Source organism: Crinia signifera, chromosome 3 (genome assembly GCF_055691185.1).
Source record: "Crinia signifera chromosome 3, ASM5569118v1, whole genome shotgun sequence".
Classification (NCBI taxonomy): Eukaryota; Metazoa; Chordata; class Amphibia; order Anura; family Myobatrachidae; genus Crinia; species Crinia signifera.
In genome coordinates, this window is record NC_139219.1 from 5221413 (window position 1) to 5245901 (window position 24489).

The 24489-nt window shown below is 43.9% G+C and overlaps 1 protein-coding gene across 8 annotated transcripts in view; it reads left to right on the plus strand.

Moving 5' to 3' along the window:
* The window catches only part of USH2A (usherin), a 739769-nt gene that overhangs the window by 62673 nt on the left and 652607 nt on the right, over positions 1–24489 (plus strand). For all 8 annotated transcript variants that reach the window (XM_083175163.1, XM_083175160.1, XM_083175162.1 and 5 more), the window contains exon 9: positions 18503–18698. In XM_083175163.1, the coding sequence (XP_083031289.1) occupies positions 18503–18698 (196 nt within the window). The remainder of the gene's footprint in view (positions 1–18502; positions 18699–24489) is intronic.

The following is a 24489-nucleotide window of genomic DNA, read 5'->3' on the forward strand; positions in this document are numbered from 1 at the left end:
TATTACACATTATTACATCTTATTACGCCTTATTACGCCTTCATTCTCTTATTACACATTATTACATCTTATTACGCCTTCATTCTCTTATTACACATTATTACATCTTATTACGCCTTCATTCTCTTATTACACATTATTACATCTTATTACGCCTTATTTCTCTCATTACACATATTACATCTTATTACGCCTTCATTCTCTTATTACACATTACTACATCTTATTACGCCTTATTTCTCTCATTACACATATTACATCTTATTACGCCTTCATTCTCTTATTACACATTACTACATCTTATTATGCCTTCATTCTCTTATTACACATTACTACATCTTATTACGCCTTCATTCTCTTATTACACATTACTACATCTTATTACGCCTTCATTCTCTTATTACACATTACTACATCTTATTACGCCTTCATTCTCTTATTACACATTACTACATCTTATTACGCCTTCATTCTCTTATTACACATTATTACATCTTATAACGCCTTATTTCTCTCATTACACATATTACATCTTATTACGCCTTCATTCTCTTATTACATCTTATTATGCCTTCATTCTCTTATTACACATTACTACATCTTATTATGCCTTCATTCTCTTATTACACATTATTACATCTTATAACGCCTTATTTCTCTCATTACACATATTACATCTTATTACGCCTTCATTCTCTTATTACACCTTATTACGCCTTCATTCTCTTATTTCACATTACTACATCTTATTACGCCTTATTTCTCTCATTCTCTTATTACATCTTATTATGCCTTCATTCTCTTATTACACATTATTACATCTTATTACGCCTTCATTCTCTTATTATACATTTGCGCAGAAAATTATCCCAAGTTGTTGTTACAATATTTTTAGAGCACTACAAACAACATGGATGGATGACGGGTAAAGAACCCCCCACATAGGGGCACATGGGGTGACTTGGCATATCAACGTTGGTTATAGAATTGCTCAGTTTTAGGGATTGGCAGGATTTCATGACTCTGTCCCAAAGATGCCTGGATCCCTACACTCCCCCTCCCTCACAGTTCCCTACACCCACCCTCCCTCACTGCTCCCTATGCTCATCCTCCCTCAGTTTCCTACACCCACCCTCCCTCACTGCTCCCTATACTCATCCTCCCTCAGTTTCCTACACCCACCCTCCCTCACTGCTCCCTATGATCATCCTCCCTCAGTTTCCTACACCCACCCTCCCTCACTGCTCCCTATACTCATCCTCCCTCAGTTTCCTACACCCACCCTCCCTCACTGCTCCCTATACTCATCCTCCCTCACTGCTCCCTATACTCATCCTCCCTCACTGCTCCCTATACTCATCCTCCCTCACTGCTCCCTACTCCTAACCACCCTTACTGCTCCCTATACTCATCCTCCCTCACTGCTCCCTACTCCTAACCACCCTTACTGCTCCCTATACTCATCCTCCCTCACTGCTCCCTACTCCTAACCACCCTTACTGCTCCCTATACTCATCCTCCCTCACTGCTCCCTACATTGACCTATACTCCAATCCCAGGATCCCAACATTGAACAAGCAGCCTGGGAATGGCCTGACTACAATTTCTAGGCAATACAAAATATCCTTTTATTAATGTTGTCATAGGACGGAGTACCTACCCCTTACAGGCAGCGGAGGTGGGCATCTCCAATGGGGTAAGAGAATACCTACCCCTTACAGGCAGCGGAGGTTGGCATCTCAGATAGGGTGAGAGAGTACCTACCCCTTACAGGCAGCGAAGGTTGGTGTCTCAGATAGGGTGAGAGGGTACCTACCCCTTACAGGCAGCAGAGGTTGGAATCTCAGATAGGGTAAGAGAGTACATACCCCTACAGGCAAGGAGGTTGGCATCTCAGATAGGGTGAGAGGGTACCTACCCCTTACAGGCAGCAGAGGTTGGAATCTCAGATAGGGTAAGAGAGTACCTACCCCTTACATGCACTCTGGACCTGGTTTGTACTGTATGTAATAAAGGGTCACTTTACAAAGCCTTGAGAGAAATGCACCAATCCTCAGTATGTGATACATTCCAGAGCTTGGATACGATGGGCGTTACCCGATAGAAGCCTACGGGCTCCTTTCACCTCTGAGATTCCCCCTGCACCCCTCGAGGCACAGACTCCTGCATCAGGAACCTGGACCTCTCCACATCACCAAGGACAACGCTTCTCAGAAGAGCTGCAATCTGCTTAAATATTCCTGCATATGGCGGGATGCAGAATAGGACCTGCTGCAAATTGATTCCACTTCCAAGCGCCCATGACTGCCCTGTTGCCACCGTACCATATGGCACCTATCCAGCCACAAGCGACAGAGAAACCTACGACTAATAAGTACTTACGACCACGTGCACATTTTGCTATGCAGCGCCCCCATCCCCCCCGCATACGGAATAGCGTGCGACTAAGGCGCCACTTAAAAAACAAGAAAAGAATAATTGTGCAATAATTTTCTAAGAACCGAGAAGATGACACAACTATTCCTGTAGTCATTAACCTGAGCACAGCGCCGTGTACCTGGCAGGACCTGGTCCTGTTACATCTCACAAGCCGATTGGTATTCGCGGCCTCTCCTGAAATTCATTGCCAATGCATTGGTAAGGCTTTGTAAATTGAATAGAAAATGAATTGGCAAGAAAAGTTAATATCTGGGGTTCTCGCTAGTAAATCATTAGCCAACTGGTGGGAACGTCAGGTGCCCATGCCAGTCATATCGAGGCTACTCATGAATATTAACATTTCTAGTGTTTGAAATATATGGTTTTACGGATTAGAACATTTTTCTACAAACTGACTTGGGGCATAATTGATATATATCATCATCTTATGAATTATTAACAGATAAGCAGCTTAATGATGTCGGTTTAGTGTATCCCCTGAACTTCCTTGGGAATCTAATTTACTGCTTTTTTTTTGCCAGAATCTTTGTAATAGAAAACAGCTTTTAAGCCGCGCTTTAAGGACCTTATTTGACAAGAGGAGAGAAAGCACTTTATTCATTTTATTTTGCTAGCGGGTTTCAGAACATAAACACAGTAATCTGATTCAATTACAGGAAAAAGGAGAATATTACGGAATATTGGTCGAGCACGGTGGTTTAAAACGGCTTGTTGACTTTACTGCGCTGCACAAATGTAGCACAAAATGGGACTTATTTAATAACGAGATTTCACGGAATAATTATATAATGTAACAAAGCATTCATTACCGGCTGGCAGCTTATTGTAAATGGGACCTGATTCGGAGTCCTGATGACTTACATGAATCAGGGATGACTGCTGAACTGCGGCTGCGTGGGATCGTGTTATGCTGGGTACACACCAGGACGACAAGGGTCCGATCTCATCAATCTAGATCCAATTCCGACCGATTGGATGTAGATTGTATGGTGATTGGGCCCTTTTCTGTCCTGGTGTGGACCGATACCGATCCGATGCACGGTCCCGCGGGTCGGTCGTTCTTCAGATCCTACCTGCTGCAGGTAGGATCTGAAGAACGACCATACTCCCGGGTGCGGGTCGCCATCGGATCGGACCCGCTCATGTTGCACATCGTGAGCGGGCCGTGCCCCCCTGCATCATCGTGAGCGGGTCGGAAGAAACACTGACGACCCGCTCACAATGTGAGTCATGAGTGGGTCGTTCTTGTGAGTAGCCCACATAAGTCCTGCTTTGTAGGCATGCTGAGGTCAGGGTCTGCATCTTTCTACACCGCTCCACTGACTCCAAAAGCGGGAAAACACTAGTAACCTGACGTGACTCATATTATCTTAAAATTTGATGCTGCATCATCAGATGCAGCAGAAGATCAGCAAAGCCTGGCACTTGGTGCAGTTGGGCTGTGCTGGCCTGACGGGTCCTGTGCTCTGGACTTAAACCTTAGGAATGTTAGGGACCCACCTGATGAGGTCACCTGGCTGTGGTAGATGGGCCCACCTGACAAGGTCACCTGGCTGTGGTAGATGGGCCCACCTGATGAGGTCACCTGGCCGTGGTAGATGCGCCCACCTGATGAGGTCACCTGGCCGTGATAGATGGGCCCACCTGATAAGGTCACCTGGCCGTGATAGATGGGCCCACCTGATGAGGTCACCTGGCTGTGGTAGATGGGCCCACCTGATGAGGTCACCTGGCTGTGGTAGATGGGCCCACCTGATGAGGTCACCTGGCTGTGGTAGATGGGCCCACCTGATGAGGTCACCTGGCTGTGGTAGATGGGCCCACCTGATGAGGTCACCTGGTTGTGGTAGATGGGCCCACCTGATGAGGTCACCTGACTGTGGTAGATGGGCCCACCTGATGAGGTCACCTGACTGTGGTAGATGGGCCCACCTGATGAGGTCACTTGACTGTGGTAGATGGGCCCACCTGATGAGGTCACCTGGCTGTGGTAGATGGGCCCACCTTATGAGGTCCCCTGACTGTGGTAGATGGGCCCACCTGATGAGGTCACCTGACTGTGGTAGATGGGCCCACCTGATGAGGTCACCATGCCATAGGTGGTAGATGGACCCACCTGATGAGGTCACCTGGCTGTGGTAGATGGGCCCACCTGATGAGGTCACCTGGCTGTGGTAGATGGACCCACCTGATGAGGTCACCTGGCTGTGGTAGATGGACCCACCTGATGAGGTCACCTGGCTGTGGTAGATGGACCCACCTGATGAGGTCGCAGATGGCTGTGCCAATGTGATTTACTGATGGAACCATTACTTTATGTACATTGTGCTACAGCGCCAGCTGGGCAGCCAAAAGCCAAAGTCTCCTTCCCATGCCACAAACATTAGATCCTACATGCCAGGTGTATAACCTGTGTTCCATGCACATGAGCAGTATGACTGGAAAATCCCTGAGTGCCCATACACATGTGAGTATAAATGCATTACATGCACATGGGCAATGTGACTGGCGAATCCCTGATCACCCATACACGTGTGTATAGCAGCATTACATGCACATGGGCAGTATGACTGGTGAGTCCCTGAGTGCCCATACACGTGTGTGTATAGCAGCATTACATGCACATGGGCAGTATGACTGGTGAGTCCCTGAGCGCCCATACACGTGTGTATAGCAGCATTACATGCACATGGGCAGTATGACTGGTGAGTCCCTGAGCACCCATACACGTGTGTATAGCAGCATTACATGCACATGGGCAGTATGACTGGCGAGTCCCTGATCACCCATACACGTGTGTATAGCAGCATTACATGCACATGGGCAGTATGACTGGCAAGTCCCTGATCACCCATACACGTGTATAGCAGCATTACATGCACATGGGCAGTATGACTGGTGAGTCCCTGATCACCCATACACGTGTATAGCAGCATTACATGCACATGGGCAGTATGACTGGTGAGTCCCTGATCACCCATACACGTGTATAGCAGCATTACATGCACATGGGCAGTATGACTGGTGAGTCCCTGAGCACCCATACACGTGTGTATAGCAGCATTACATGCACGTGGGCAGTATGACTGGTGAGTCCCTGAGCGCCCATACACGTGTGTATAACAGCATTACATGCACATGGGCAGTATGACTGGTGAGTCCCTGAGCGCCCATACACGTGTGTATAACAGCATTACATGCACATGGGCAGTATGCCTGGCGAGTCCCTGAGCATCCATACACGTGTGTATAGCAGCATTACATGCACATGGGCAGTATGACTGGAGAGTCCCTGAGCGCCCATACACCTGTGTATAGCAGCATTACATGCACGTGGACAGTATGACTGGTGAGTCCCTGAGCACCCATACACGTGTGTATAGCCAGGGCCGCCGAGAGGGGGGGCGGGTACATTTTACCTGGGCCCGGGCCTGCCAGGGGGGCCCGGGTCCCGTCACACACAAAAAAAAAAAATCGGGTTTTTAAAAAAGGGGGCGTGGCCACGGGTCCGCGATTAGGCCACGCCCCCCGATTTTGCCTAAGCCCGGTCAGCGATGGCTGTCCTGCTCCTGCTCCTGCTCCCTGTTTCAAAAGGTAATGCCGCCCGCAATGCATGGCTATGGACAGGGGGAACAGACAAAAAGTGTGTGTGTGTGTGTATGTATGTAACAGGCTGTGTATGTATGGATATATGTGTGTGTAACAGGCTGTGTGTGTGTGTGTGTGTGTGTGTAACAGGCTGTGTGTGTGTGTGTGTGTGTGTGTAACAGGCTTTGTATATGTGTGTGTGTGTATAACAGGCTGTGTATGTATATATGTGTGTGTGACAGGCTATGTGTGTGTGTGTCTGTGTGTGTGTGTGTGTGTAACAGGCTATGTATGTATGTCTATATGTGTGTGTGTGTGTGTGTGTAACAGGCTATGTATGTGTGTGTGTGTGTAACAGGCTTTGTATGTATGTATATATGTGTGTGTGTGTGTGTGTGTGTGTAAAAGGCTATGTGTGTGTGTGTAACAGGCTTTGTATGTATGTATATGTGTGTGTGTAACAGGCTGTGTATGTATATATGTGTGTGTAACAGGCGTAGGGCGGGATGTACTAAATTTCGCAATTTATTATTATTTTTTTCGCCTACCTAACGTTTGTTGTACGCTGCGTTATGTTTGCCTGGTGCATCTTCGTCCGCCTCATGCTCTAAACTTCAGACTTCCCTGCTGGAGTTGTGGACAGTGCGTCCGTCATGGTGTTTTTTTTTTTGTACTGCGCATGCGCAGGTTTATTTCCTTGCCGTCATGCGCAGTGCGCACTTGTTGATGGTCACGGTACCTTAAGGGATTTGCAAAATGTCAAAGGGTTCTGTATAACCCAATATGAAAGAATACTTAATTACATCCTTACATACTCCTATCCATCCACCAAGTACCAGTGCTGGCAATATTACATATATATATATATATATATATATATATATATATATATATATATATATATATATATATATATATATAATATATAATATATACAAATAAATATGCTGTAGACAAATAATACAAGAAAATAATGAGGAAATTCGCCAGCTTATTGTGGCGTTAATGCCCACTGCTTTAATCGCTTTTAGCAAACAGTGCAGCTGTTAGTGCATGTGAGCCGTGACAATTCTACTCAGCCGTCTATGAGGAGGAAGTCTCGTCGCGGGTGTCCCGCGATATTCCCCGACAGGCTACTTTAGTGCATTCGAGAACGCAGGAACGCGGAGATAAAAGACAACTTCCGCGGCAGCAAGCATTAGTACATCCCGCCCTATGTGTGTGTGTGTGTGTGTAACAGGCTATGTATGTATGTATGTCTATATGTGTGTGTGTGTAACAGGCTATGTGTGTGTGTGTAACAGGCTTTGTGTATATATATATATATATATATGTGTGTGTGTGTGTGTGTGTGTGTAACACAGGCTATGTTCTGTATGTGTGAAGGAACAGGCTGTGTATGTATATATGTGTGTGTGTGTAACAGGCTATGTATGTATATGTGTGTGTGTGTAACAGGCTATGTGCTGTATGTGTGAAGGAACAGGCTATGTGTGTGTGTTACAGGCTATGGCCCTCATTCAGGTTGGTTCGCTTCCCCGCACGGTCACACAGGGGAGCGATGTTGTGCATGTGCAGCCACTTTGTGTGAGGGAGCAAACCGATTATTTGCCGCCCCGATCGCATGCAGCAATGTGGACGGAAGCGTGGGGTGGTGGATATGGGTTGCGCCGATGGGAACTCCCATGACGTGGGTGCCGGGGGAGGGCAGCTGATGTCACCGGGTGTCAGCTGCCCACCTCTTCTCGTACAGTAGCGCCACAGATCTAAGACAGCAGAGACTGACTTAGATCTGCGAGCGCTTGAGAAATGATTTGATGGTCGGCGACCGCACTGCCCTGCACACAAGCTGCAAATCGATGATTATGTAAAACATCCGTTCGCATGCGTGAAATCTGAGGTATTTAGATGACCCGCAAAGCTGCAAATTTTGCAGCTTTGTGGTCAATCAGAATGACCTCCAATGTGTGTGAAGGGAACAGGCTACATGGGGCCCATTTATGACGGATCATATATGGAATGCGATCTGGGTGGGACCATACTGCCCAGGATCACATGAGATTAAAGAGGTTTAATGGACACAATCCCCCCTCTCCCTCCAGGTGCACATACCGCTGGCCATCACAATGCAGCTGCTCTTGGTGCCGGATCTGTAGCTTTGGGGGACACAGCAGATACCGGCAGCTCAGCTCGGCAATACTGCAAGTAGTGACATCTGCTGCTTCTTGCCAGAACTGTTGCCGCTTTCCCTGCTGCGTGTGTGAGCTTGGGATCCTTATACTCCAGAGGCGGCGCTTCAAATGGGGATGATCGTGCCAGTCACAGATCTTGGGGAGAGGAGCCGTGGGCTGGCCACCCCTGCTGTATGGCATAGGGGTCTGGGCAGCGCAGGGGGGCAGAGGGTCCCTGTGACGGATGGGCAGACAGCAGTGGGGTCCTTGCGGAGGATGGGAGCTATTACCTAGTTCCCATCCTCCGTAGGGACCCTGCCGCTATCTGCCCATCCATGGCCACGACCCCTTACTCCCATGGGCGCAACCCATATCCACCACCCCACGCTTTTGTCCACACTGCTGCATACGAACGGGGCGGCAAGTAATCGATTTGAATTTTGTGTAGCATAATGTAAAGGGGCAAGTATAAGGGGTCTACTATTGTGTTGCATAAAGGGTATATGGTGTGGTACACACCCCTATATCCTTTAATGGCCACACCTCTTTTCTGTTGCTCGCCACTCCAGGGGGGCCCCGTGACGCTGTTGTACCGGGGCCCAGGATTTCTCTTGGCAGCCCTGTGTATAGCAGCATTACATGCACATGGGCAGTGTGACTGGCGAATCCCTGAGCGCCCATACACGTGTGTATAACAGCATTACATGCACATGGGCAGTATGACTGGCGAGTCCCTGATCACCCATACACGTGTATAGCAGCATTACATGCACATGGGCAGTATGACTGGTGAGTCCCTGAGCGCCCATACACGTGTGTATAGCAGCATTACATGCACATGGGCAGTATGACTGGTGAGTCCCTGAGCGCCCATACACGTGTGTATAGCAGCATTACATGCACATGGGCAGTGTGACTGTAGAGTCCCTGAGCACCCATACACGTGTGTATAACAGCATTACATGTACATGGGCAGTATGACTGGTGAGTCTCTGAGCGCCCATACACGTGTGTATAGCAGCATTACATGCACATGGGCAGTATGACTGGTGAGTCCGTAAGCGACCATACACGTGTGTATAGCAGCAATACATGCACATGGGCAGTATGACTGGCGAGTCCCTGATCACCCATACACGTGTGTATAGCAGCATTACATGCACATGGGCAGTATGACTGGTGAGTCCCTGAGTGCCCATACACGTGTGTGTATAGCAGCATTACATGCACATGGGCAGTATGACTGGTGAGTCCCTGAGCGCCCATACACGTGTGTATAACAGCATTACATGTACATGGGCAGTATGACTGGGGAGCCCCTGAGCGCCCATACACGTGTGTATAGCAGCATTACATGCACATGAGCAGTATGACTGGTGAGTCCCTGAGCGCCCATACACGTGTGTATAACAGCATTACATGTACATGGGCAGTATGACTGGGGAGCCCCTGAGCGCCCATACACGTGTGTATAGCAGCATTACATGCACATGGGCAGTATGACTGGCGAGTCCCTGATCACCCATACACGTGTGTATAGCAGCATTACATGCACATGGGCAGTATGACTGGTGAGTCCCTGAGTGCCCATACACGTGTGTGTATAGCAGCATTACATGCACATGGGCAGTATGACTGGTGAGTCCCTGAGCGCCCATACACGTGTGTATAGCAGCATTACATGCACATGGGCAGTATGACTGGTGAGTCCCTGAGCACCCATACACGTGTGTATAGCAGCATTACATGCACATGGGCAGTATGACTGGCGAGTCCCTGATCACCCATACACGTGTGTATAGCAGCATTACATGCACATGGGCAGTATGACTGGCAAGTCCCTGATCACCCATACACGTGTATAGCAGCATTACATGCACATGGGCAGTATGACTGGTGAGTCCCTGATCACCCATACACGTGTATAGCAGCATTACATGCACATGGGCAGTATGACTGGTGAGTCCCTGAGCGCCCATACACGTGTGTATAGCAGCATTACATGCACATGGGCAGTATGACTGGCGAGTCCCTGAGCGCCCATACACGTGTGTATAACAGCATTACATGCACATGGGCAGTATGACTGGGGAGTCCCTGAGCGCCCATACACGTGTGTATAGCAGCATTACATGCACATGGGCAGTATGACTGGCGAGTCCCTGATCACCCATACACGTGTGTATAGCAGCATTACATGCACATGGGCAGTATGACTGGTGAGTCCCTGAGTGCCCATACACGTGTGTGTATAGCAGCATTACATGCACATGGGCAGTATGACTGGTGAGTCCCTGAGCGCCCATACACGTGTGTATAGCAGCATTACATGCACATGGGCAGTATGACTGGTGAGTCCCTGAGCGCCCATACACGTGTGTATAACAGCATTACATGCACATGGGCAGTATGACTGGCGAGTCCCTGATCACCCATACACGTGTATAGCAGCATTACATGCACATGGGCAGTATGACGCTTTGGGCTCGGTGGCTCGCTGCGCTCACCACACTATATAAATTCAAATCCACGCCGATGTGGATAGTGGGGGAATGAAAAGGTCGGAGGACGCGTACTGCCGCCCCTCGCGGGGTCGCTGCGCTGGCCACGCTTCGGGCTCACGTTCATACTGGGGGTGGCGTGTGGGTGCATTTAACATTGTAAGCCCCCATTAGGGTGCTTATACAATTAGACATCGTATAGAGGGCTTATACAATTTTAAATCGCATTGCGTGTATGGCATGCGATGCGATTATATGGTGTGCGACCAAATATCGTGGGCGCAGTGCTAGTACACAAGTACCGCAGAGTGTTGTGTACACTACATTACACCAACACTCACCGTTCCTGGCGCACAAGCTGGACAGTCTCCTATCTGATCTCCTCACAGCGTCTGTACTCGCCACAAAGCCGTTATCACACTGAATTAACAGTTAAAAGGGCTTCAGATTAGTCCTGAAAAGAGATTAATGGATATAATTAAACTAATAGACACGTGAACTTGTATGATTTATTTTTACAATTGCACCATTAATCAGAAATTAAACCCCTTAATTTCACCTGATTGTGTGTGGCTGGGTGTGTACGGAACGCTGAGATATGGTTCTGTAGGTATGTTCTGGAGTTTTGGCTTGCTCTGCCTCTAAGACACATTTGTCGTTCTTCACATTTTATTATCTGACGCGATGGACCAGTCCCAGAATTCCTGGCTCAAGCTACACCGTAGTGTCCAAATATCAACAGTACGTCATCTCTGGCCTTCTCTTATGCTACTGTACATATATATATATATATCTATGTATATGTGTATATATATATATATATACCCCCTGAGGAAGTCATACAGACGAAACATGTTGGGAAGCTTCTAACCTACCTCACTTTCTGCACATGAGCTAAGCACTTTTTTTCTCCTTTATCTTGTATTTATCAAATTACGTTTTTTATTCAGTATATGCATTGTTTTTAAAACATATGATCCTCCATAGTATTTTTTTGTCTGTTTTTTTCATGTAAACTTTTTTAACCTTTTTATATACCCCCCAGCCTTGATACATGCTTTTGTGAACTTGTTACAAAAATTTTTTTTTTTTTTTTTATGTCAAAACCCCCTCATTGAATAAATTCTTATATTCATTATAATCAATAGTCCTAATTTATAATAATTGTCGCCGACCTCTGAGATTAACTGTATCCATATATATATATATATATATAATTTATTATAGGATATAGTACAGCGTGTCATAAATACAAGAGAGAATGATGGAAGCTATATTGTACATGCTGGAAAGACACTGAGGCGATATCACAATCTGCGCCCCAATCCGCGCTGCTATCATTGATTACATTGCCCGGATTTAGCAATTATTGCATTCGGTGACAGAACTCGTAAAAACAATCTCTCTCACTGCAAATTCACTTTCCAGCATTTTCAGGGAATTTTTCACAAATAATTACCCTGACTACAGCCGCCTATATGTGTTACGCTTTGTGCGAGGGGCTGCGCGATCCGATACATCGCACGGTCCAAAAAGTATACTGTATGCTGCACATACAGTGCAGCATACAGTATACAGTGATTACAAGAAAATAAGTAAAAATGTAAATTGAAACTACTCCAAAATCAATTAAATACATTTAAGTGAACTAAAATAAGGTGAAAAGGGCGTGAGAACATGGTAGAATTGAATACAGAATTTAAAAAGAAAGAAAATAACCATTTCTATTTGATGTGTGGGTATTTAGGACCCTCCAGGAGTGGCTTCTGTTGTATGTTTTAGGCCACTGTCCTGCTAGTCAGGGCCACCATTAGGGGGGGGGGGGGGGGGGGATCTGGGGGTACTTGAGTCCCGGGCCGGACAGAAGTGGCAGAAGTGGCAGCGACGCGGTTAGTACCGGGCAGTCAGTGTATCAGATTATCATGCTGTGAAAAAAACGCCTTTTGTCCCCCCATATTTTTGGAACCAGGACGGCTCAATGAGTCTGGGGCTGGTTTGGCACCGGAGGGGGAACTCCACACCATTTTTTTAAAAATTAGGACTAAAAGCCGCCCATTACCTTGTGTAAAAATTCTCATATTTCCATAACCAAAAATCTCCATAAATCGCATGCGAATTCCATTTCTAACACTGAAACCGCATTCTATTACATTTTCGATTTAGGTAAAAATTATGCGAATTTCAGGTATCTTCTTTTAGTAGGTAAACTGCGCAAAATTCATGCAGCAGGTGTTTCAATTGAAATAAACATAATACTTTATTTTATATATGATTATAATAAAACAAATGTATGAAGATTACATGAAAGTGAAATTGAATAAAATAGGGTATCTGGTGCAATTTAATCTTTATACATTGGGTTAATTATAATAATATATCAAATAAAGTATTATGTTTATTTCAAGTGAAACACCTGTTGCATGAATTTAGATATAGCGCAGTTTAATCTTGTTTATTATATTTGGGCGTGACACCCCAAATTTCATTCAACTGCAGCTTGGCATCCCAACACTTCTCAAGGCGCCCACACAGAATACCCTGTATCAATTTTTTTACCTTCTTTTAGTACAACTTTTTAATTTTTAAGCAATAAAAATTTGGTTACATATATTACTAATATGTGCCCACGAAAACCAGTTTATGAGCGAGACACAGAACAAAGCGTCACCTCCGAGGACAAAATAACAACCTTTTAAGATATTGGGTTTTCATTAACTAAATTGTCAGTAAATTGTATTTGATTACAACCTGGTTTTTGTATGGGCCAGTAAAAAACAATGGATGAATCTATTTACTGAGAAGAGACCAATGGTCGTTGTTCATGCAAAGTAGCGATAACACTGAAAATAAACATATTCTGTGATGTTCTAGTAGATGGTAAATCTTTCCTTAGTTGCACAGTGGACTTTTCAGGTCTTTCGATGCAGCTCGCCCGCCAATAGGCCCCTAACTGCCACATTACAGGCTGTGTTTGAAAAATGGCAGGAGCTGGTTGGCTCATTTAAGTAACCAGAAATTTTAAGGCCCCATGCCAAAAAAGGTTTCTGTCCCCCCAACTCCCATATATATATTTTTTTTAACCTATATGCTTGATGCCATGGGTTTCATGCTCGTTGCCAGTGGTTAAAAGCTTATTGCCAGGAGGTTACATGCTCGAAGGCGCAAGTGGTCCCGGAATCCGACACTTCTGGGTAACGTTGTACACGCTCGGCTTCCCCTGTCCTTTATCTCCTACAAGTCGTGGCCATTTTTGTAGGACCATTTTCAGTAGATTTTATGCGGATGGCCAGACTGCATGAAATCTTCAGACTAGATCCTGTGCCCCAACGTGCCAGCTCCCCCCACACGGACTTGGGTTGGTTGGTAGTTCATCTCTCTCCACGGTAGAGGTGACCGAAACATTTTAATGGAAACAAACTAGACCTGTGTCTTGACTCCGTGAATGAAAATAAAAAACATTTCTTATTGACTCCCCTGAAACACGGACTGAAATATATATATACGATGAGGTTCGGGTGGTTCCTGCAGATAAGTGAGAAATTACCAGCATTTATTAAGTTCGGGCTGGGCCCCATAATGGAGACAGCCCCAGATTCTTAGCTTGTAGAGACCGTTAGTAATTGTTCGAGTGCCGGTTGTAACTTCTCTTCCATTACGGCTTCATTATCTTCAGAACCTATATCATTTCCATGACATTGACGCCATAATCAACTTAAATGGCTGTTGATGATAAAATATGGCAGTCCTTAAGATTGATAGCTTTAAGGAACAGATCAGCTCTGCGAGGGCCACACGGAGCCCCTCTACAATGTTCCATTTCCCTGACCTTATTTCCCAAGTAGATGTCAATTATTTATTTCTACCTTCCTATGGTGATGTTTTAAACATTCCACCCTACTTGTTATTCCTGCCGGCGTTGCGACTGTCCTTTGATATTATTCTTTAGTACATCAAATGGGAACATTTTAGTATTTTTTGATTGCCCTGATAGTTTCATGCAAGTTTTAATGTATTCAGTTCAAAGATCTTAAGAAAGTCTGGCTCATTACTGGATAGGCAATAAAAAACAGAAATGATTCAGACAGACTATATTGAACTATATTTCCCAACAGAAAAAGTGAGCACTGATTCATTACACCTGACCATGGAGGTGTAGGGGTTTCAGGAGAATTAGGAAAGTGCATGTCATTTATAGCGGCCAGACCTACGACCGGCACATTTACAGTAGGTAGGTTCCTAATATTATTTTTGGATTATTTAAAATTTTGTTTATATTTTGGTAAAGATACATTTTCATACACATATAGATCAGTCTCACATTATTGGTTACATTTTATGTCATATTAGGGGAAATATATTCTTGTTTCCATTGGTTTATAACATTCAAAAATAAGGGAAATTACCGTAATCATTAGTGAATTTGAATGTATTATAGTTGTGACGAGCTACGTGTATTTATGGCTGCCCGAACCTTGGTTGGCTTTCCTAGACACCCAGTACAGGGGGCAAGTCTCGTGGGGGCTGTCCGCCTAGCAGAGTAAAGTGTGTCGTCCGGGCAGCCAGTGACGTGATTTGCGCAGAATCGCGTCATTCTGGCCCCTTCGACAGTAATTATTCCATTTACGCCGGCATCTGTGATTGTAACTACACAATAACCCCTATTTACCTTCAGTCTATTAACAGCTTAATTTTAAAAGGGAAAAAAACTAAGTGGTCAACTAAGTTTTTGTTGACCACTTGCACCCCCCTTACCCAGTCACAGATCTGAGATGCCAAGATGAGGCCACATCCGAGAACTCCGGTGCCCCTGTACTAATGTCTCTGTATTCCAATGCTGCTTTAAATAGAATTATATCAAATATAATAAATATACTACAGGTGTTGTAACTGAATTATTAACAGCCGTATCCCAGTGAGCGATGTTGGTTATTCCCGCTGGTAATCCTTACGCCACAACATATACTATCACTGTCTCGTGTGAAATGACCAGTTAGTTCCTATGACGAAGTTGTCTTGTTCGTTATCGCACTTACTGTAAATTCCTCCCAACCGTCCCCCTTCCCATAGTGTGGCCCCCAGCAAAGTGTGCCACTACTGCCACGCCCCGTCTCACATTGGAGGCCTCCGGTGTCAGGAAACTATTCATCTGCGAGTCTGATCTTTGTCGTTCTTGGACCTTGTCATACTTTACCATCCACTTGGGCTCCAATTGGGAATGGTAAAGTGCAGCCGCAGCGAAGCGAGCCAGCGAGGGGGAACAGGTGCATTAATTGTGGGTCCACATGTCAGGTGTCCACACTGACACCAAAAAAGGTAAAAAAAAAAACACCTCTTGTCGACCTTTTCATGTGTCAACTTTCTGCATGTGGGAACTTTTCTCAGTGTCGACCTTGTGCATTTTGACGTTTTGCAGTTGACCTATTGACTGTTGACCCTTTAACAATAACAGAAAATACAGAATGATTTGCACAACAATGGAAAAAACCTTCCACATTAATATTCATTTTTTTAAATGTAACCTTCTTTAAATAAACCAACTGAACAAAATTAATATGAGAACCTGACGCTGGCTTTGAGGTAAATTCCCCAGAATTATGCAACTGCACGTACCTGTCTAGTATGTGTCTTTATGCATGTGCTACCCTGCATGATATGTAACATACATGTGCTACCCTGCATCATATGTAAATTACATGTGCTACCCTGCATCATATGTAACATACGTGTGCTACCCTACATCATATGTAACATATGTGTGCTACCCTGCATCATATGTAAATAACATGTGCTACCCTCCATCATATGTAGGATATGTGTGCTACCCTGCATCATATGTAAATTAAATGTGCTACCCTGCATCATATGTAACATGTGTGCTACCCTACATCATATGTAACATACATGTGCTACCCTGCATGATATGTAACATGTGTGTGCTACCCTGCATAATATGTAAAATGCGTGTGCTATCCTGCATAATATGTAACATATGTGTGTTACCCTGCATCATATGTAAAATACGTGTGCTACCCTGTATCATATGTACCATATGTGTGCTACCCTGTATCATATGTAACATACGTGTGCTACCCTATATCATATGTAACATATGTGTGCTACCCTGCATAATATGTAACATACATGTGCTACCCTGCATCATATGTAACATGTGTGCTACCCTGCATTATATGTAACATACATGTGCTACCCTGCATTATATGTAACATACATGTCCTACCCTGCATCATATGCAACATGTGTGTGCTACCCTGCATAATATGTAACACACATGCGCTACCCTGCATAATATGTAACATACATGTGCTACCCTGCATCTTATGTAACATGTGTGTGCTACCCTGCATAATATGTAACATGCATGTGCTACCCTGCATAATATGTAACATGTATGTGCTACCCTGTATAATATGTAACATACATGTGCTACCCTGCATAATATGTAACATACATGTGCTACCCTGCATAATATGTAACATACATGTGCTACCCTGCATAATATGTAACATACATGTGCTACCCTGCATAATATGTAACATACATGTGCTACCCTGCATAATATGTAACATATGTGTGCTACCCTGCATCATATGTAACATACATGTGCTTCCCTGCATTATATGTAACATATGTGTGCTACCCTGCATAATTTGTAACATACATGTGCTACCCTGCATCATATGTAACATACATGTGCTACCCTGCATCATATGTAACATGTATGTGCTAACCTGCATCATATGTAACCTGCATGTCCTACCCTGCATAATATGTAACCTGCATGTGCTACCCTGCATAATATGTAACATGTATGTGCTACCCTGCATCATATGTAACATACATCTTCCTATTCTTCCGCCATTACCAATATTATTTTCAAGTACCCCCCAACCCGTTGCAGTATGCCCCCAGCGGTACAAGTACCCCAGGTTGGAGACCACTGTCTTACAGTATATACATTTACTGTATCTCTGTTACCAGCATTAATCACACAATTCCTATAGAGAGTAATAATAATAATAAGTTGATCAGTAAATCTGTAGACCGAGACAACTTCACTGCATGAAAACATTTTTGTTTCAGGTGTGTTGTTTCATATCATAAAAAAAGATATATTTTTTATTACAGATGTTGCAAATCTCAGAAAACGGTTTTATAACCGAATTCTATAAATCCCGGGGAATGGTCGTCCGCCCTGACATTGTTTGGGGTTCTCTAAGTTTTGCGGCTGAAATATACATTGTATTTTTATGCAGATTTCAGCGAGATTACAGCCCCAGGGGAGCGCCCTGCAGGGAAATGGCGGCGCGCTGTGATTTATGGGGCATTTGCAGCAGTTAGTGCGTTTTACTGCTGTTGTATTACTGTTAGTTAGCCATGCTAACAGCTTTAACTTAAAAATTAAACCCTTTAAGTGGAACAATATTTATTGTGCCATTACAGGGAACTCTCTTGGTAGAAGAAGGCATCTTTCGGGGTCAAACTTCAAAGGAAAGTGATGCCAACAGACGGACGGGGTTACATGAATATGTATGAGCCTGCTTACTGTGACCCATGCAAGTCATTGGGAAGCACATAGGAGGGGATAAATCCCTATTTTTCAAAAGGATAAAGAGCCTCAGGCAATTTCGTTCAGTGGCTAAATTGTTCCTAAGAGTGTGAATTGGTTAATCCATATTTTCCAAAATGATCACATGAAAGGGAGCTGATAAGCTTGTAAATGGGACATGAATGTGTAACCAAATCGCCTATATCTTCATTTCCTTATTTTCTTTATGTCTCCAGTGTGATCGCTGCTTGCCGCTCTTTAACAACAAGCCTTTCCGTCAAGGTGACCATGTGAAGGCATATAACTGCCTGCAGTGCCAGTGCTACAATCATTCCTCCAGCTGTCACTATAATGCCACTGCAGACCCTCACCCACATGAGCACCACCGAGGAGGTGGCGGAGTGTGCGACAACTGCCTGCACAACACTACAGGTAATGTGCACGGGGCTTAGTGGCAAATTACGCCATCCATTCATGTTTGCCTGACTGAATATTAAGCTTGGGAACGGGGGCTCAAACCTTGCAATATTTAAAAAAAAGTAAAAATAAATGTGTTTACAGCCAATAAAAGATGAAAAATATATATATTTTTTTCACATTTTATTTTATCACCTTTTAGCAAAAAAAGTTATTTTTTTTACAATTCTTATCTACGGAAATTTTTCACTTGTTTTCACTTATTATTCGTTCTAAAAGTATTAGTAATAATATCACTACTACTACTCATATTACTACTAATAATAATAATAATACAGGATTATCCCTTATCCAAAATGCTCGGGACCAGAAGAAAAACAGATTCAGTATTTAGGAATATTTTTCTATTTCAATGATGTATCTTGCATTTATGTTGTATAAACACATAAAACACATGATATACTGTACACACAAATATATTTTATGTGCATAAAACAAGGTTTCAAAACATGAAACAAAGTTTGTGTAATATCTCAGATACTGAATTTGAATGCCAAACAATCATTGTCTTGCACATATTTAGTGCCAGTTACATATCATGTCCGCAGTAGTGCTGTTACATATCATGTCCCCAGTAGTGCCAGTTACATGTAATGTCCCCAGTAGTGCCAGTTACATACATGTCCTCAGTAGTACTGTTACATATCATGTCCCCAGTAGTGCCAGTTACATATCATGTCCCCAGTAGTGCCAGTTACATATCATGTCCCCCCGTAGTGCTGTTACATATCATGTCCTCAGTAGTGCCAGTTACATATCATGTCCTCAGTAGTGGCAGTTACATATCATGTCCTCAGTAGTGCCAGTTACATATCATGTCCCCAGTATTGCCAGTTACATACATTGTCCCCAGTAGTGCTAGTTACATATCATGTCCCTAGTAGTGCCAGATACATACAGTATCATGTCCTCAGCAGTGCCAGTAACATCCCCAGTAGTGCCAGTTACAGATGTCCCAGAAGTGATTTTAGAAAAAAAAAAAAAAATTACATTCTCAAATAATATTAGTTTTATTTTATTAATTCCAAAATAGGAAAATATACAATAATTTAGTACTAATAATTTCAAACCTAAGAAAATTATACTGAAAGGCCCCATTCAGTAAAAGAGTATAAAGTATAAATTCGCAGCGAGTGGAGACCCAACAGACATTTTGGGGGAGAGTGCTCTTACCAAGTACTATAAGAAGGATACAAAATGCATACATAATTAATTGCTCTGTTCTTTATTTGTAATTAATCAAAAACTTTCCATTTATTTTATATTTGACATTGTAGCATTTTGTGTGGATGAGTGGTAAGGATTCCTGTATAAATCTATTTTTATTCCATAATATAAAAAAAATAAAATGTGAAAATGGGGTGAATACGTTTTATAGCCTATATAAGAGATGACTCGCAGGCACAGGAGGATTCAGATGGCGTCAGGGCTGTTTATTATGTGAAGTGTAACACAGCGAACCATGCGCATAAAGAACAGAAGCAACATAATAAACCAACATTCCGGCTCTTCCAGAGCACTAATAAACTGCAGATCCAGCTGCCAACTAGGCCGCCAAGCGTCTTACCGGCAGTAAATACACACCATGGTACATATGGGGTTTTTACCTTTTGAGGAAAGCATAAGAGACTTTTCTGGGCGTTGCATTCTGCAGTCCTGTATTTTCCTAATTTAACAAGCGAATTGACCAGTTTGTGAAATCCCAGCTAAACCGGGGGCTCAGGAAAACCCTTGGGGAGATTCCGGCTGACCTGCTGCACATAGGCAAATCTAGAATTATGGAAATGGGTGGTCCCAGATCCAAATACATAAGCAGGGCGGAACTATGCGTGGCGAAGCAAAAATGGGGCATGGCCTAATGGGAAGGAGGAGTGGCATCACGAAAAGGGCCGTGGTATTACACTTTAGAACACACACCGTAATGCCTATTACACATTTTAGCAAACTCCGTAATACACATTACTCATAAAGCCACATGTCATAAAGACACATTGTGCCACACATCATGATGCCCATTACACAATGTGCCACACATCATGATGCCCATTACACAATGTGCCACACATCATGATGCCCATTACATCCATTAGGGGCTTCATGCTCATTGCCAGGGGGCTTCATGCTCATTGCCAGGGGGGAATACATGCTTGTTGCCAAGAATGAGTTAAATGCTTATTGCAAAGGGGAGTGAAATTGCTCGTTGCCAAGGGGGAGTGATACTGCTGCTGGCTGCATAAAATGTAAAGAAATTACAGCTGGGCAGAGAGAGCTGTGCGCTGCCCGGCTGTAGTCTAAGCAGGAGCAGCATTGGTGGTATTGGTAGCAGGACCGCGAGCTCCTATTGGCTCGCGGTCCAGCGGGAGAACTGAAAATATTGATGCTCCTGCTTAGACTACAGCCGTGCAGCGCTCTCTGCCCGGCTGTCATTTCTGCAGCCAGCGATCTAATGGGTGGCCCGGTGCACCCCCGCACCACCCCTTAGATTCACCTATGCTGCTGCTGCAGTGGGGTATCGGGGGCACCTCCAAATACTGTGTCCCTGAGTCTCATAAGGGTTATGTGTACCACAATGCATGCCCCGATCCCACCGAATGGATGCCCCTGCCTTTGTGCACGTCTGTGAACTCAGCAACATCTAATTTCCTCTCCCCCTGCCCGCAGCGATGAGTAAGCCAGGACTCACTCGGCGCTGCGAAGTCCGCGGAGAGAAGGAGGCTGCTGACTATGTCATCAGTCCTCATTCCCAATGGCCGAGGAACGCCTGAATTTTTGGGTGAACACCCAGAAAACACAGACAGCATGCCCTGCCAATGGCTGCCCGCTGTCAATCAAACCGCAAGCGGCTTGGAGCCTGTGCTCACTCAGAAGGCTGGCGCATGCGCACTGTGGACCGCACACATGACTGTCCTCCGATTATCGGACGGGCTGTGAATTTGAATTTCAAAAACATCTTCTAGACCATCATCAGATATTATTCAGTTGTAATACAATATATATATATATATATTACAACAAAGAAGTGATGGTCCCACAGGATGACTTCTTACACTATAAAACCTTCTAGGGCAGGGATGGGGAACCTTCGGCCCTCCAGATGTTGTCGAACTACACATCCCAGCATGTCCTGCAACAGTTTTAGCATGAACAAATAGCAAAACTGTAGAATGGCATGCTGGGATTTGTAGTTCAACAACAGCTGGAGGGCCGAAGGTTCCCCATCCCTGTTCTAGGGTCATCAACAATAATTAAAAAGTCCTTGAAAATATTTATTTTCATAAAAGGTTTTTAACCCCTTCATGACAGAGCCAGTTTGTGCCTTCATGACAGAGCCCTTTTTTTCAAATCTGACATGTCTCACTTAAGTGGGGATAACTTTTTTTTGCTTTTACTTATCCCAGTGATTTTGAGATTGTTTTCTCGTGACACATTGTACTTCAAGTTAGTGGTAAATTTTCGTCGATACAGTCTGTGTTTTTTTGTGAAAAATACCAAAATATCGTGAAAAAATGGAAAATTTTGCAATTTGCAAAATGTTAAATTTTCTGCTTGTGAGACAAATAATCATACCACTCAAAATAGTTAATAACTAACATAGACCATATGTCTACTTTATGTTTCCATCATTATTTCAACTTCCTTTTAATTTTTTTGGACACTAGGAGGCTTACAATATGAATAGCAAATTCTCAAATTTTCATGAAAATTTCAAACACTGATTTTTTTAGGGACCAGTTCAGTTCTGATGTGACTTTGAGGGACTTGTATGTGAGACACCCCCATAAATGATGCCATTTCAAAAACTGCACCCCTCACAGTATTCAAAACAGCATTTTGGAAGTTTGTTAACCCTTTAGGTGTTTCACAGGAATTAAAACAAAGTGTAGGTGAAATTTCAAAATTTCTTTTTTTTTGCAGAGTTTCAATTTTAATACATTTTTCTAACGAATACAGTAGATTTTACTAGAGAAATGTGACTAAAAATTGATTCCCCCAATTCTTTTGTTTTCAAAAATATCCTATATGTGGCCCTAGTGTGCACGTTGACCAAACCACAGGCTTCATAATAGAAGGAGCACCTACTTGATTTTGGAGCCTCCTTTTTATGAGATTTTTTTTTAGGCACCATGTAGGTTTCTAGGCACCATAAGTGCTAAAAGTTAGGAACCTCCCCCACAAGTCACCCCATTTTGCAATCTACACCCCTCAGGGAATTCATCTAGGGGTATAGTGTACATTTCAAACCCCCAGGGGTTTCACCAATTTTGGTACAACTGGGATGTGAAAATGAAAAATTACATTTTTTTACACAAACATGCAGTTCTGGCTCAAAATTTTTCATTTTCACAAGGAATGAAGGAGACAAAGCACCCCAAAATCTGTGCCCCAATTTCTCCCGAGTACGGCAATGCCTCACATGTGACCAAAAAATACCAGTTGGGTGCATGGCAGGACTCAGAAGGGAAGGAGTGATTTTTGGATTTTGCAGCACAGATTTTGGTGGAATGAATGGTGGGTGCTATGTTGCACCAATACAGTGGAACCCCCCCACAAGTCACCCCATTTTGCAAAGTACACCCCTCAGGGAATTCATCTAGGGGTATAGTGTACATTTCAAACCCCCAGGGGTTTCACCAATTTTGGTACAACTGGGATGTGAAAATGGAAAATTACATTTTTTTACACAAACATGCAGTTCTGGCTCAAAATTTTTCATTTTCACAAGGAATGAAGGAGACAAAGCACCCCAAAATCTGTGCCCCAATTTCTCCTGAGTACGGCAATGCCTCACATGTGACCAAAAAATACCAGTTGGGTGCATGGCAGGACTCAGAAGGGAAGGAGTGATTTTTGGATTTTGCAGCAAAGATTTCGGTGGAATGAATGGTGGGTGCTATGTTGCATTAGCAAGACTCCCAAAGCACCAATACAGTGGAACCCCCCCACAAGTCACCCCATTTTGCAAAGTACACCCCTCAGGGAATTCATCTAGGGGTATAGTGTACATTTCAAACCCCCAGGGGTTTCACCAATTTTGGTACAACTGGGATGTGAAAATGGAAAATTACATTTTTTTACACAAACATGCAGTTCTGGCTCAAAATTTTTCATTTTCACAAGGAATGAAGGAGACAATGCACCCCAAAATCTGTGCCCCAATTTCTCCCGAGTACGGCAATGCCTCACATGTGACCAAAAAATACCAGTTGGGTGCATGGCAGGACTCAGAAGGGAAGGAGTGATTTTTGGATTTTGCAGCAAAGATTTTGGTGGAATGAATGGTGGGTGCTATGTTGCATTAGCAAGACTCCCAAAGCACCAATACAGTGGAACCCCCCCACAAGTCACCCCATTTTGCAAAGTACACCCCTCAGGGAATTCATCTAGGGGTATAGTGTACATTTCAAACCCCCAGGGGTTTCACCAATTTTGGTACAACTGGGATGTGAAAATGGAAAATTACATTTTTTTACACAAACATGCAGTTCTGGCTCAAAATTTTTCATTTTCACAAGGAATGAAGGAGACAATGCACCCCAAAATCTGTGCCCCAATTTCTCCCGAGTACGGCAATGCCTCACATGTGACCAAAAAATACCAGTTGGGTGCATGGCAGGACTCAGAAGGGAAGGAGTGATTTTTGGATTTTGCAGCAAAGATTTTGGTGGAATGAATGGTGGGTGCTATGTTGCATTAGCAAGACTCCCAAAGCACCAATACAGTGGAACCCCCCCACAAGTCACCCCAT